This window comes from Pollachius pollachius, assembly GCF_949987615.1.
Source record: "Pollachius pollachius genome assembly, chromosome: 15".
NCBI classification, from domain to species: Eukaryota; Metazoa; Chordata; class Actinopteri; order Gadiformes; family Gadidae; genus Pollachius; species Pollachius pollachius.
The window spans coordinates 8591080-8605483 of record NC_136948.1 but is presented as its reverse complement, the minus strand read 5'-3'; the positions used below and the strand labels follow the sequence as shown (position 1 = coordinate 8605483).

Genomic DNA, 14404 nt, shown 5'->3' with positions numbered 1-14404 from the left:
GGTTGTTCTTCTTCGGAATGTCGAGTACCGGCTGGAGTGATGACTCACCGGGCATCACTCCGCAACCGCATGGAGAGTGAGTGGGAGGTGGGGAACCAACGAGAACAAACAAACTCTTCGCCAAGACCTTCTGCTTTGAAAACATTCTAAATGTCCAGACCGGTTCCTGAGATGACACAACTTTGAGTGAATCAGAGATGGGTGAGAGAGAGAGAGAGAGAGAGAGAGAGAGAGAGAGAGAGAGAGAGAGAGAGAGAGAGAGGGAGCGACAGAGAGAGAAGGATGGTGAAATCTGCTCTCCTCAGCTGGGAACTAGGACCTCCACGCAAGTGTGAGGAGATGTAGGAGAGGTAACTACAACAGGCCCAATTGCCTCATCAACACGTTTCAAGTCATGACGCTCGTGAACTCTGAGAAGCTTGACAAGTGACGAAATTACTTGATACCGTTGCGGGCAGGACTCCAGCGAGCGAGAGAGGAAAAAGCAGGGAGGTTGGAGATTCTTTATCCATTACCAGACTCCTACTGTTGATGGGCATGAGAATATAAAGCTTTGATGTTTTTTTTAAATAGACACACATAAAGCATACCATGCACATCCACACACAGACAAACACACTCTGGCTGTGGTGTGGACAGTGATGCCTTTGCAGTGATAGAGGAGGCCTACAGGGCATCGGGGCCTGGGCATAAACATGCCAGGCCGTGCAGCTGGAAAACCTGGAAATTCATCAGTGTTAGAAAAAGAGGGGAGATTAACGTTTCACGAGCGTCCTCCTCGCTGATATATATGGTTACACAAACATAGGCCCAGTCATCAGGGCAAGGAGAGGGGAGGAGAGAGAGGGAGGCCAAGGCAAGCACAAAGCCATGGTTTGAGCCGGGCCAAGGACAAGGAGGCTTTCCATATCAACAGGCATGGAAAACTCAATGCTGGGAAGCAGCAGGGAGACATAGGGAGGTCTATCAATGAGTGTTCATGAATACCAGCAATTCAGGCAGAAGGCAATATTTATTGCTTGGCCCATGAAAATAAGACATTCACCCCCATTCCCGCATAAAAGAAGGACTGTTTCTACTTTTAACAGATTATCAATTGCTCCTTTAAGGCTCAGAGGATTAACGGCTTAAAGGTTTTTTAAGTTGACATTAATAGTTCAGTTTTGTAGTCATTATATTGGCGAGGCGTTTGAATGAATCAAGGGATTTTCAAAGTTTGATTTCCACAGAGAATAAGACTGATACTGACCTGTGTCATAATTTCAAAGTCTATAACAAGTCCATCCATGCTTGGCGAATAGGATTTACCGATAAGGAAAAGTGTGCGGGGGAAATGTAAACATAAGTTGTATACCACAACGAAAGCAGCCATTTTCAGTAGATTGAAAAAATACATATGATCCACGTAAAACCACTGTTTATAAAAACCAAAGGCACATACTCGACCCCCCCCCCCCCCCCCACACACACACACACACACACACACACACACACACACACACACACACACACACACACACACACACACAAAACACACAGTCAGGCACAAAACGGCATGAGAACGTACACATATGCGCTAAGAAATGTAAATGTTTTCCCGGTGAGGTCAGGATCCAGACCCTCAGCATTTCTGGGCTCTCCAGTCTTTCATTCTCCAAAGACCAAACAGACAGCCCCCCCTCTGCCCCAAAAAAGCCCTCTTTCTTCCCCCAACCCCCCTCCCCTCACCGCCTGTCCAGGGAGACTGGAGGGAAATATAGTGGCAATGATTTTACACTCTCTCCAGACTCCAGACAGTGTTTTTCTACGGCCGGTTATGACTTTAGCTGCAGGAGGTGATGGGGGCCCTACCACAAATATTTCTCAAAGGGAACGCGCTACAATACAGAGCATAAAAGAGCCTCTTAATTTCAGAGTAGATGGGCCGAGGGCGCTGACTGATTTAGAGCGGTCCTTTATCCTTCTGGTCGGAGGGGAACAGTGATGCAGTATTGGGCCAGGCTGATGGGGAGCAGGGTCACTCTCTGGGGGTTGGGAGGTCAGCAGTGGAACCCAGGGGTGTTAAGAGGTTGCTTTTACATCTCGTGGATAAGCTTGTTTGAGACAACAGTAGGTTAGATTGCATTATTTTTTTATGTACTTACTTTACACTTACTTCGGTTTATTCTGTTGATTCAGGAAAGTATAACCATAAATATTCAAAGATGTAATAAGAAGATATGTATTATATTAAGGAGTTATTGGACTGCCAATTCTGAAGAGTTTTCGGTTAATAGATGTATTTTAAGTCACAATCCAACGAGGTAACAATGGTGATTAACATATTTATCACTGATGAAAGCCCTTGAATTTGCAGTCCTATGAACGTTACAAGCTGGGTGTCGATGGCTATACCGTTCCCAAGTTCTATGGGAACAACTGAAGCATATTGCCAAAAGTGTTGCCAATGAGACGAAACGCAAATCCTTTAGATTGCCATTTATTATTATTATCATTATTGAAGATAGAATTAATAATGAATATATAAGCATGAAAAATAGACTGCATATTCAAAAGAGGAATGAGCTAATTTAATTAGCCTGAACAATTTGTGCTGGGTATCCACATAATTTACATAAATCTAACTTTATTTCATTTCATATTTATTTATTCGATTTCCTTGCACTCTAGCACAATGATATCAAACCGATCATGAAACATGAAGGTGATTCTAGCAAAACACAATCAACAGCTTTCCATTAAAGGTAACGGTGGCTATATACAACATAAGCCGATTGCTCAAATCACCAAGACCCAGCCAGATTCTTCCAGCATCAAAAAGATGAAAATAAAAAAAGGAAAAAACATTTTCTTTATTGCAACAATGTTCAACCAAGCAATTTTACTGGCTCATGCCCTTGGCGAGGCTAGATAACGCTATCTGCTTCCATCATCGCTAAACAAGATTGAGCAAAGTACATTAAGCAGAAAAATGCAAACAAATTACAAAGGCTTGGGGCTAGGGCTCTTTATCTAATGTTTGTGGGGGGACTGTTAGAGTCAGTTGGAGGGAAATGGGGCCTGCGTCTAATAGATCCTGTCCCGCCACTTCCACACAGCGAGAGAACAATGTACAGCGCCATTATCTCCGCACTAATGCTATCCTTCCTCATGTACAAAACAAGCCCCGCCATCCCAGGCCCACCGCCACCGACCCGACCAACATAAATACGAGCCGTGGCAGACCAAAGGAAAAGACAACAATGGCTATCACGCAGGCAGACAGACAGACAGACTGACGCTCACACACGTGTGCGCACACGCACCGACACACACACATCGACTGTTTCATAGAACTAAACATTCGGCGTCAAATCCTACAAAAAAAACGATCCAAAGTTTTTTTTTCTTTTTGGCTGGGCCATTCTAATCTATTGCCTCGAAAGAAGGTCTTTGCAACAGATCTTAATGATATCTTAGATGACTCTTAGCACTATAAGAGCGTCCACAACAAGCTTACATTACCTTTGCTATCGATCGGCTTGCCTAACAGTCAATGTGACCCCCAGAGGTCATGATTTATGTATTAAGCATGCTTTTTAAAGAAATCCATTTTTCCCTTTAAACCCCCAATGTACGTCTAATTCGGCACCATGCCGGTAATCAAAGAAGGGTTGTGTGTTTGATTTTTCACCCTCTTCCCTCCTCCTTTCCTTCTCTCCTTCCTTTCTTCACACCCCTGCTCAGCAACCTGTCTCCCAACACCTCCACCCTCTCTAATCAATAATGTGATGCTCCTTGTTCGGCCTGAGAACTCCTCTCGTCTGTCTGCCTCCTCCTTCCCTCTACTCCTCTCTAGGCCTCTGTTTATATCCCCCAATAGACTGCGCTGTCCCCCCTCTCTCTTCCCTCACAGTGGGGGGTCCCCCTCCATGAAAACACCTCCACCTACTACAACGCCCGGCTCAAGAAGGTTCCAGGTAGTGTGACATCAACCAAAATGGAGGGGTGCTGATGTGTGGAGGAGGAGGAGGAGGAGGAGGAGGAGGAGGAAGAGGAGAAGAAGAAAGGAAAGAGAAGAGGTGAAACAGAGAATTTAATATAAAAGGAAACGTTTGAACTTGTGGACTAACTGACTCTCCAACCTCAGAGGGCCCCGTTTTAGTCTACCGTAGTAGTCGACAGAAAAGAGGGAGAGGGCCAATGATAAGTGGGGAGGTGTGTGTGTGTGTGTGTGTGTGTGTGTGTGTGTGTGTGTGTGTGTGTGTGTGTGTGTGTGTGTGTGTGTGTGTGTGTGTGTTGAGTGTGCGTGTTTCTGGAAGAGGCATTATCTCCATAAAAAAAACAAGGCATTTAAACACAATAAAAGGGAATACTGTCATCTATATAGGCCAAGGGAACGAAGTGTGCCTCATCCGTTTCCCTTTCCGGAGTAAAGAATACATAAAAAAAATGGCTTCATAAAAAGGGTCGAGGTTGCTGAGTGTCTATTGACCCCAGATATAATTCACTGAAGAAAATAATACATTTCAAAGACCAATGGTTTTCAGGAAAGCTTGGATAAATTACAGGAGAGGAAATGTGATTTGAGCGTAACATTTTCATCTAGCTTCGGAGCCCGGTCGCAGTCTGACAGAAATGTCACTGTGCTGCTAATTAGCGCTTGTACAAAATGTGTTTGCATGGATATCATCTATTGTCATCTTATCGTTCTAATGATCTCTTAAATGGCTTTGTCTTTATTCATCCTCATCATCGTCCTGACCAGACAAAGTTTGCTTCTCCAAACCACAATCTATTAATAAAACTACTATGTGACAATATCCACCAATTATGGCTCCGTCACTGCTATGATCATCCATAACAGTCCTTGCTATAGATAATCAAACTGATGCTCACACTAAGATTGAGGGTGATTTATTTATTTTTAGTTCATCTTTGTATATTTTTAGAATGTGCAGGGGTGCCAACTCAGAGGGGCTTTCATACTCTCGTGGTTGGGGTGTTGAAAAGATTCTTCTCGTCTATCTTACAAAATATATATAACTCAGTCACTTTGGATAAACCTTACATAAACACAGGATGACATGGAAAACCGTTAACCACGGTGTAGTTTGGCAGTTGGGATTGACAGAGATATGATATGGGGACAGAGAAAGACAAGGGAATGAGCTCCCTCCTGTACAGTGTTGAAAGGCAGAGAGCCAGGAGGAAAAAATAAGAGAAAGAGGAAGAGAGGGAGAGAAAGAGAGAGAGAAAGAGGGGGGGGGGGGGGGGTCAGGAAGTAGGAGTGGGGATGGGGGGGGGAAGGAGAGGTGACCACTGCTACAACAGTGTGTGCACGCACCACCGGAAAGAGATAGGCCTGTTATCATGTAACAGAGACCCTGTTGGCCTGACCTTCATCACACACACACACACACACACACACAACGACAGGGTCACCAGGCATAAAGAGCCACTGTGTTGGGTCACAGAACACAGAGATAGAGGGAGACGGAGAGAGGGACAGAGAGGGGTGGATGGGGGAATGGGGGGCGGAGGACTTGAGGGATGTGAGATGACTAATACGAGGGGTTCTGCAGGCCTGCAGGGAGACTGGCGTTACAGCCAGGGGTGACTGACACTGCAGATCTATATCACACATCAAGGCAGATTACAGCAGAGAGAGGAGCAGAGAGGAGCTTTGGCCGTGCGGGCACGCTACTGACACACGGCAAAGGTATCCTTCCCCTGTTTAAAATAAAACACCCTACTATGGCTACTGGATATGGGCTGATTCTATTCAATTGCTATTTCACTATTATTTCACTGACTGAGCACATTCATTGCAGAATGCATAAAAAAAATATATAATGTGAAATAAATTAAATTGAGTTAAAATACTTAAAAATAGTGTGGCACCTCTGAGTAAAAAATGTGTAATATAATTAGGTAATATGAATATGAACATAAACATAAACGCAACAAATATTTTTTCATAAAGAAGATCCATCTCCACAGTTCGACTGCATTCTTTTCGATATTCTTGGTACGGAGTATGCAGACATATTCATCACAATACAGTCACAACTAAATCCAACAAAAAGCGATTTCTCATCCTCATCATCTCTTTGCCGCTGACTAAACTGTTATTTCAACTGCTCAAAGGGCCGGTTCAAAGATCAGAACCTCTCAGGATGGGTCAGGGTATGCTATGTCTCGCGTGTCTCTCAGGTTACACTTCAAAGGACCCAGCCAGTGATGAGAGTGAGGGGCCAATGATAGGGCCACAATGTCACTCTGTCATTACCGCTACGGCGAGAGAGGGGGACGGACGGATGGATTATCTTTTTTCCGATCATAATTGCTCTACGTTTTTCTCTATTTCTCTTTTTACAATGGTTGGGGGGAGGGGGTGGGGAGAGATTATCTTCCTTTGAAACCTTTGTGTGGCTCCAAAACATTTGATTTGGAGATGAACCGTGAGGGGAGATGAGGAAGTTTGTCATTTTGGGAATCACCCATAGATGGCACTGTTGACTCATGTAAGAAGCCTGTTGTCAAACTGGGAAAGTTGGAACGCAAGCATATCAACTGAAACTCATCAACTTTAAAGCAAGGGGGGAAATGCTTTCATGTATGTTCAAGTGTCATTTGCCAAATATAATCTTCTAATTAATTTCAACTGCTAGAAAGTGCTTTCAAAATATCACACTTTCTAAACAGAGCTGTTTTTTTTCCCCTCTGTGCTGAAACTGTTCTTTTCCAGTGCGGCTGGTTTAAAAGCTAATTATCAGAAGAGGTTGTTTTTTACATGTCTCTACGTCTCTCATCCTCCATTTCCCCTGCAACAATCAACACACTTCAAGGGGAATTAATACCAGCGCAGTTTTATCAAGGGAGATGTGGACGCAAGGTTGAAAAGTGTTAAACCTAAATATAAGTATTGCCAACCTGTAACTTATTGAGAAGAGATGTAATATGCTTGTATAGAGGAGTGTGCGTTGTGTTTACTGGCCCTGGTGAGTAATCTTCATCCACATTAATAAAAAAATGATTCAAACATTGTATAATGAGCTCATCAACGAGAGGGACACTCTGAACCCAAAGTAACATGAGAAGCGAGAAGTACGAGGTCAGAAAGTTTATGTTTATTTTTTTAATTTTCTGTGCGACAAAGAAAGAGAGAGAGAGAATAAGAAAGTTTAGGCGACAGCAAGAGGGAGAGAAAGAAGGATGAAAAGTGAGGAAGTGAGTGGGAAAAAAGAGAAAGAGAGAGAAAGCAAGGGAGAAGAGAAGGCAAGAGAGAGAGAGCGAGAGAAAGACAGACAGAGAGAGAGAGAGAAAGAGAGAGGGAGTCGTTGAGAGAGGAAGCCAGTTGTTTATCGTGGAGGTTTGTTTATGACGATGAGAGAGGTAAAACAGAGCGAGGACTGTAGGTCTGTTGGCCCCTGTGGGCCCCGTGGGACCCTTGATGCCCTGCCCTTTGGCCTTCAGAAGAGCAAGGTCACACCAGAGAGGCCCTGGAAATGGGAAATTAGCGGCCTTCTCTGCAATCAGAGGAGCCAGCTCTGACCACTGAGCACAGAGCCGGCCCGATGCATCGCGACGCAGACAGAATGTAAAATAGGACCTATTCACATTTGCGTCACACACACACAACTTTGAACATGAATGTTTTTTTTCGACAGTGCCAACCACTGTGGTGGTGTGTGTACATGCTCAGAGGCAAATAAGTGCCTTCTCACGTAGGGGGTCTCTCACGTGCGGGTACACTGTGTGCAGCGCCGGAGATCTGGATGGAAGATGACAAAGGGAGAGAGGATGTGAGAGAGAGGGTGAGGATAAGCCCTCAGGCAGGCTGACTGGCCCTCGCCACTCAGGCCAGTGTGTGCGCCGTGGACACGTCTAGGGGTAGTGGGGGGCCACAGAGGAGCCCAAGGCCTTGAAACAACCCGCCACACGTACAGACCTGGGAAGGGAAGGGCCGACGCTGCTCCAAACCCCCATCTACCACATGTCAAGCAAACTCCAATCTCCACCAACAATGCCGTAACAAGGTCCTTGGAACAAGGGGTCTATGGGGGTAGGGGGGTGGATGGGGGGTGTTAAGTTTGGATCAAACCCCTACAACCCCAGCCATCTGTTTGGCCTGACAGCAGTAAGATCAGTAAGTGTGTGTGTGTGTGTGTGTGTGTGTGTGTGTGTGTGTGTGTGTGTGTGTGTGTGTGTGTGTGTGTGTGTGTGTGTGTGTGTGTGTGTGTGTCCAGGTATAGCTTTCTCACTGCTGCAGGCAGTGGAGGTAGGCCGTGCTGGCGGTGGGTTTAGTGCGCAAACCTGAAGAACAAAACCAGACAGAGACGGACGACCTCCTAGCACCAGATTATACCACTGGGGCCACATGCATAATTTGGCAACCAAATTAATGTTTTTTTTTTCTGGCAATAGGGGGGTATTTGATGAAATATTCATTTGGCAATTATTTTCCACATTTGATCTTCTGTCACCCAAAGAAAAAGAAATAATAAAACCGTATTCCGCAAATGGAGTTTATGAAGGGCACTTGCAAAGGGCATACAATTTTAACTAACTGATTTAACATTGACACACAGTGTTCACATATTGCGCTGAAAAAGGGCCGCTCGTTCGTCTTTGAAAGTGAAACTTGAAAAACATTTAATGAGACAAACTAAGCGCAATGGTAAGGCCTGGCATTCTCCTGGGGAGAGGTGGGTGGGTGGTGGCGGTGGGGTAGGTTGCACCCTACATTAGGCACTCTGTTTGGCTGGTTTTACTGCAGGGTCAAGACCCAGCCAGACAAGGCCAGCCTCCCTGACAAAATCCTGGTGGGCTAAGTGATTCAGAATCCACAGAGAAATGCCTGCGAAGCATCTCAACCCTGTGACATGTGTCATGTAGCCTTGGTCGGGATAAAAGCTTTAGTACTCTACTACCTTGTTCGTCCAACCCAACCACACCAACCCACACACACACACACACACACACACACACACACACACACACACACACACACACACACACACACACACACACACACAGGGCACAACCATGTCATTAATAGCCAAAATAGACATGATACCGTTAGTTTTTTGCCACTAAGATCACTGAACTATTAATGTGTGCTTAGGCCAACAGCTTTCACGTTTGAGAAATAATATATTACAACATCCTTAAATATATAATCATTGTCTTTACTATGATGTGTGATCCCTTGTATTTACACAAAGATTTATAATAAATAAATGTTTGTGCTAATTTAATATTTCTAGTGTTATCCTAGGAAAACAGTGTGGCTCTGCCAACGGTTATTTAGAATATAAGCAAGGAATTATATTCACACTAGACAATATGGAAGAATGTGAATTCAAAATCATTATTTGACAAATAATGTATTACATTACATATCACAAGATCAAATGATGACAATCATTGAGCTTTTGGTATGGCAAGGTTAGGTAACGTAAGATATGGCATGATATGTTATGGTAAAAGGCTAGTTACAATAATATACTCGGGAATTCTCAGGACATGCAGCAAAGCAAACTTTAAGAATCGCCTGATAAAATAATCGTCATGCGACTCGTGCCATCAATTTAACTGATTAACTTCCAAATCAATAAGCCTTCTCTTATAGCTAGCTGTGAACACTGGCATACCTTGACCAGGCGCAGCAGCTGAAAGAGGTCCTCCACCTCATCTCCCTCTGTCTGGTTGTAGTCCCTACCGATGGCCAGGCTGGAGCCCTGGATGGTGCGTCTGTACAGGGGCAGATCCATGGCCTCCGAATACAGGTCTATGGCCTGGTGTCCCACTGTCTGGTACATGTAGCTGTCCAACTCATCTAAAAGACGAAGGAAAGGAACATGGTCTTGGTCTATTTGGCTTTATTACATTGATTTGGATGCAACTTGTTTGTAATGTAGTCAATGCCTTTGGTGGTGGTCACATCGCTTGACACCAATGCCGAAAGGTTCTGGGACAAACCAAACTGTCCAATGCCTACCTGGCGTAGGCATCCTTAGGCAAGATTCCTCACCCCTACCTGCTCCTTAATCACACCTTATTACATTTCACTGTAAGACGCCTTGAATGACAGCTAAATTATGAATTTATCCAAAAGATGCAAAGAAGATTTCAATTACATTCTCTATGACGATGGCGGTAATTGTAGGTGTGTTTTTGGACTTCACTTCCATGGCTTCTCAGAGAACCATATAGTGTGTGACTGAATAAAAAGTAATGGTATGTACGTACTCATTCATTGTCTACCCTTCGACAAACTTATTCCAGTCACTATAATATATTTATGAACTTGATAGCAATTTAGCTAATGGTCAAAATAGTTAGCTAATTTGTAACGTTACAAGTAGTGTTCCCATAACAAGCGGTGACTTCGAGACACTAGCAGAGATCATCAGAAAGAGTACGCCCCACCACACAGAAGAGCTCTGTCTTCTTCTCTTTGGCAGAATAACCACTGCTTGAGGATGGAAAACATGTAACTACCTGTGCACCTCCTTGTGATCCACAGACACTCAGTTGGGCACATTCATAATGCTGCAAATGCAACGGCTTTAATCAGTGGGCTATAGGCCCACTGGCTATAGGTCATTATTGTGTTACCTAATTTAGTGATTGGTATAGACTTAAAGGTACGATATTCAAAATTGACATTGAGAGTTTAAAATGCACACAATATAGTAGAAAGTTCTCTCTGCCCTAGGCTTGTGTTCGTTCAGCTTGAGTACACTTAACGAACATGAGCATAAGGTTGAGCACAAAATTAAATTTTGGGACCGGAGTAGTTATTCTATTTTGACAAAGACAAGTTATTCTATTTTGACAAAGACAATCGACGACGACAAAGTCCTATATGGTAAATTGATAAAGTAATGTATACGTTTGCATATTATTCATTGTTTGCAGATTACCAGCTCAAGCAGCATCCATCCCGAGATCCTTTTGGGCTCTCCATCTTTCAAATGCAACTCAAAGATTGACCTATGTTTCAGCACGACTCTGGTGATTGAGCTTTTTCGAACAACACATTTGTTGGTTTGTGATTGAAAATCTGTATGTTGTTCAGTTTTTAATAAGTTAAACTTTATTCTATTTCATTCCTACTAACTGCCAGAGGCAGTCATCCAGAATTCATAGAACCGTAGTTACATACGTAGCTATCGTTTTCTTCAGGTTGTGTTATCTGGCCACCCCATCTGTTAGCAGGTGTTATCTAGTTCCCCTTTGTTAACCTTTTCCCTGGGGTGAATAGGTCACAAAGACCAGTTCACTTTGAAACAATATTCTGGGCTCACTCTGCTAGAGAGGATACGGTTGAAGCATTCATTATATATATATATATACTTACAACTATCATCTGTTCAAGACGCAATACCCCATGAAGTAATTGCCAGGACAATAGCTTGTACGCTGTGATTGTGAGAACATTTGTTTCATAGTAACCTATTGTACTCAGAGAATATCACAATACAGAATGAATCCCTATTCGATTAGCCAAATATGTATGAAACATTTCGGAAACTTTGTCACCTTAATGTACTTTTGAGAAAGATTACTACAAAACGGTCTTCCATGGTACTTCATTTACAATTTTGCAGGAGCAGGGATTCCGCAGGACTAGTAGCCACCGGTGCAGCTGGCTGGCCCATTTAAAGCCTCGCTTATCCCAGTGAACAAGAAAACATCAGCTGCTGGTCTCACCTGTGTTAGCGGGACGCAGATTTGCCAGTGCTACAATTTCGTGACCCGAGGCGACACACTGCATCATGTTGTAGCAGCTGTCCTTGCCCCCGCTGAAACACAACACGTGGTTTACAATTAAATCGTGGGGTCTGGGTGTTTGCGATGCAGAAACGGGGTTTTGTATTGTGTATGTTGTACTAACAATGCTATATTTGCATAATACATTTTGATAACAATAGATGTACGCGAGCACTTGAAGATGTAGTGGTACATTCGTGGTCTATGTGGTTCTCCTGACTAGCCAGTAATTCATTGACAACGCATTGTATTAAGGTTGTGTACAGTTAGAAGTAACGTTAGTTACCAAACGGCAGCATGTTTAATCATTTTATAAAAGTTAGGTTGTATGACTATGACTACGATATCTAATGTCATCTGTCTAACGGGACTACATAAAATACACACTACATTCATATAGATAAATCAGGTTAAGCATCGCATTATCATCCTACCGACTATATGTAAATGAATCATCCTTAACAGGAGTGAGGGAGTAACATATCTCAGTTACCTTATAAGCGCGACAACCTTCATCTTCTTTGGATTATAATCAAAAAGCAAACGACTGTTCTGTGTGTGTCTTTATTAAAATGCGTTACAAATTTACAACAGCTCATAAATATGAAAAACAACACAGAAATCAACTGTAACACGGCGTGTAAACAAACACACGTGAAAACTACACTTCCGGGTTGATCGAAGGACCTTTTGAAATAAACGAGTCGGCTTCTACCATGCCTGAAAGAAAATGTGTTCCACATCACCGCGATCATTTTTGCTCTCTCGCTTTCTCCCTATCGCGTTCAAACCTTTATAACCCTGCGCTCTCTCTCTCTCTCTCTCTCTCTCTCTCTCTCTCTCTCTCTCTCTCTCTCTCTCTCTCTCTCTCTCTCTCTCTCTCTCTTTCTCTCTCTCTCTCTCTCTCTCCCACTATCACATTCAAACACACATTGGTCGAATAGGTTAATAGTTGCAATAATCACATTTAGCTTGATTGTTGTAGATTAAAGTAAAGACAGAACAGGCGGCCTATCAGCGCTAATAACACTGATACTTCTGATAATGATGAAAATAATAAATGATACTACTGCTGCCGCTGACATTGGTCTCCAGTAAAACACCAAAGACCCAACAGACCAATGCTGTGTTATTACACATACACAGTAGGTGAGTTTCCTCTAAGGGAACCCCACATTGCTCAGAGGAAGGCCTTTGATGCTCTTTTTGCTCTCTGTTGTTGTGCCAGAGCAGAATAATTGTGCTGCCTTTGTGCGCTCCCCTCACCTTCAGCCCCTAAGCGGGCCAAAGGCAACTGGTTTCTGTGTGAGTGTACAAAATTGAGGAAGACATCTCTTCAATCAGTCGGGTTCCACAGTGCACTGTTGTGTCTGTGTAGTGTTTTGTTTTGTTTTGTTGTTTTTGTAGGCCTACCCTTTTTTTTTTTTTGAAAGGATCCAAATATTGTGATGAGCAATTGGTATATTTCAATGAACGCAAAGACTTATTGTTAGAACAATTAGAGGCGTGCATGTGGAAGCGTGGGCTATTTATCAACTAAAAATATCAGTGCAATTGTTTTGCGTAAGGAATAAATTTGTTACGATGAGGTGTGGCGGATATCTGTGTTTCTATGTTGTGCTCATCTGCCTTTTTAAAACGTTGCCATATGCTGGAGAGAACAGACCACTTCGCCACCTGAGGTTCTCTGTCCTTCAACTGTTCAACTCATAAATATATCACTTCTATTTTCCAATTTTGGTTGGTAATACCTCATACAGCTTCAACGCCCCGGGTGATTTTTCATTGAAGCTTATGACCCAGAGGCCAAAGCCAATGCAAATGACTGCACTTACAGGGTTTTAATTCATGTCGTTTTTATTATTCACACAAATAAAGAAGTGTGTTGCTCCCGTTTTTTATTTGTAGCACCCCCTCGTACACATAAAAATGCTTTTTTATGTCCTTATTGTTGGGGGGGGGGGGGGGGGGGGAGAGAAAAAACATTGATGGATAGTCTAACTGAAGCACAGGCAGTGACGTGAAAATGAGACGCATAAATATGGGAGCAATGCGGCGAGAGAGAATGACACCCATGGCCTTTCTACTTTAAAGAAACGTGTGCATACGACAGGTGATTTACACAGATACACAAACTAATTTTTGTTGTGCAAGGTTACAAAAACTTTGGGGGCCGTGATGAGAAACTAAGGCCTGAAATCACAAGGTCGATAAACAAGGTGTCAGGGTGCCGGGTGGGGCTGGCCAAGGCTGCCCACTGTGGAGTGACCAGAATTCATCCAGCCACAACACACACTCGACAGGAAACAATTGTAAACAGCCACATGAAACACTCGTCACAATTACCTATAGTTCCATTTTGTGTGTATAACAGTATGAGAAGAGGTTTGTGTGTTTTGAGTTTGGATGACATTATGCATGGTTGACACTGACATTTGGAACAATTACACCAATACTTTGTGTTATGAACGCAAATATCTTTTCACTGATTTTGACATTGCCACCTCATATTTCAAATTTGGTTATTTAAGGAAAATAGAAAGGATTTGTTTTCCTTTGTAAAGAAAAACAGAGCTAAATTACACAAATTAAACAAGATCATGGAACATGCTCATGCAAGAAAAAAGATAAAACAAGAAAT

General features: G+C 43.1%; 1 protein-coding gene across 1 annotated transcript in view; it reads right to left on the bottom strand.

Annotated features, from left to right (window-relative positions):
* The window catches only part of dph6 (diphthamine biosynthesis 6), a 61361-nt gene extending 48964 nt beyond the window's left edge, over positions 1 to 12397 (bottom strand). Inside the window, exons 1-3 of the mRNA XM_079751735.1 lie at positions 12257 to 12397; positions 11704 to 11795; positions 9639 to 9823 (exon numbers count right to left, since the gene is read on the bottom strand). Coding sequence (XP_079607861.1) covers positions 9639 to 9823; positions 11704 to 11795; positions 12257 to 12279 — 300 coding nt within the window. The 5' untranslated portion in view covers positions 12280 to 12397. The remainder of the gene's footprint in view (positions 1 to 9638; positions 9824 to 11703; positions 11796 to 12256) is intronic.
* Between the last annotated feature and the right edge of the window lie 2007 nt (positions 12398 to 14404).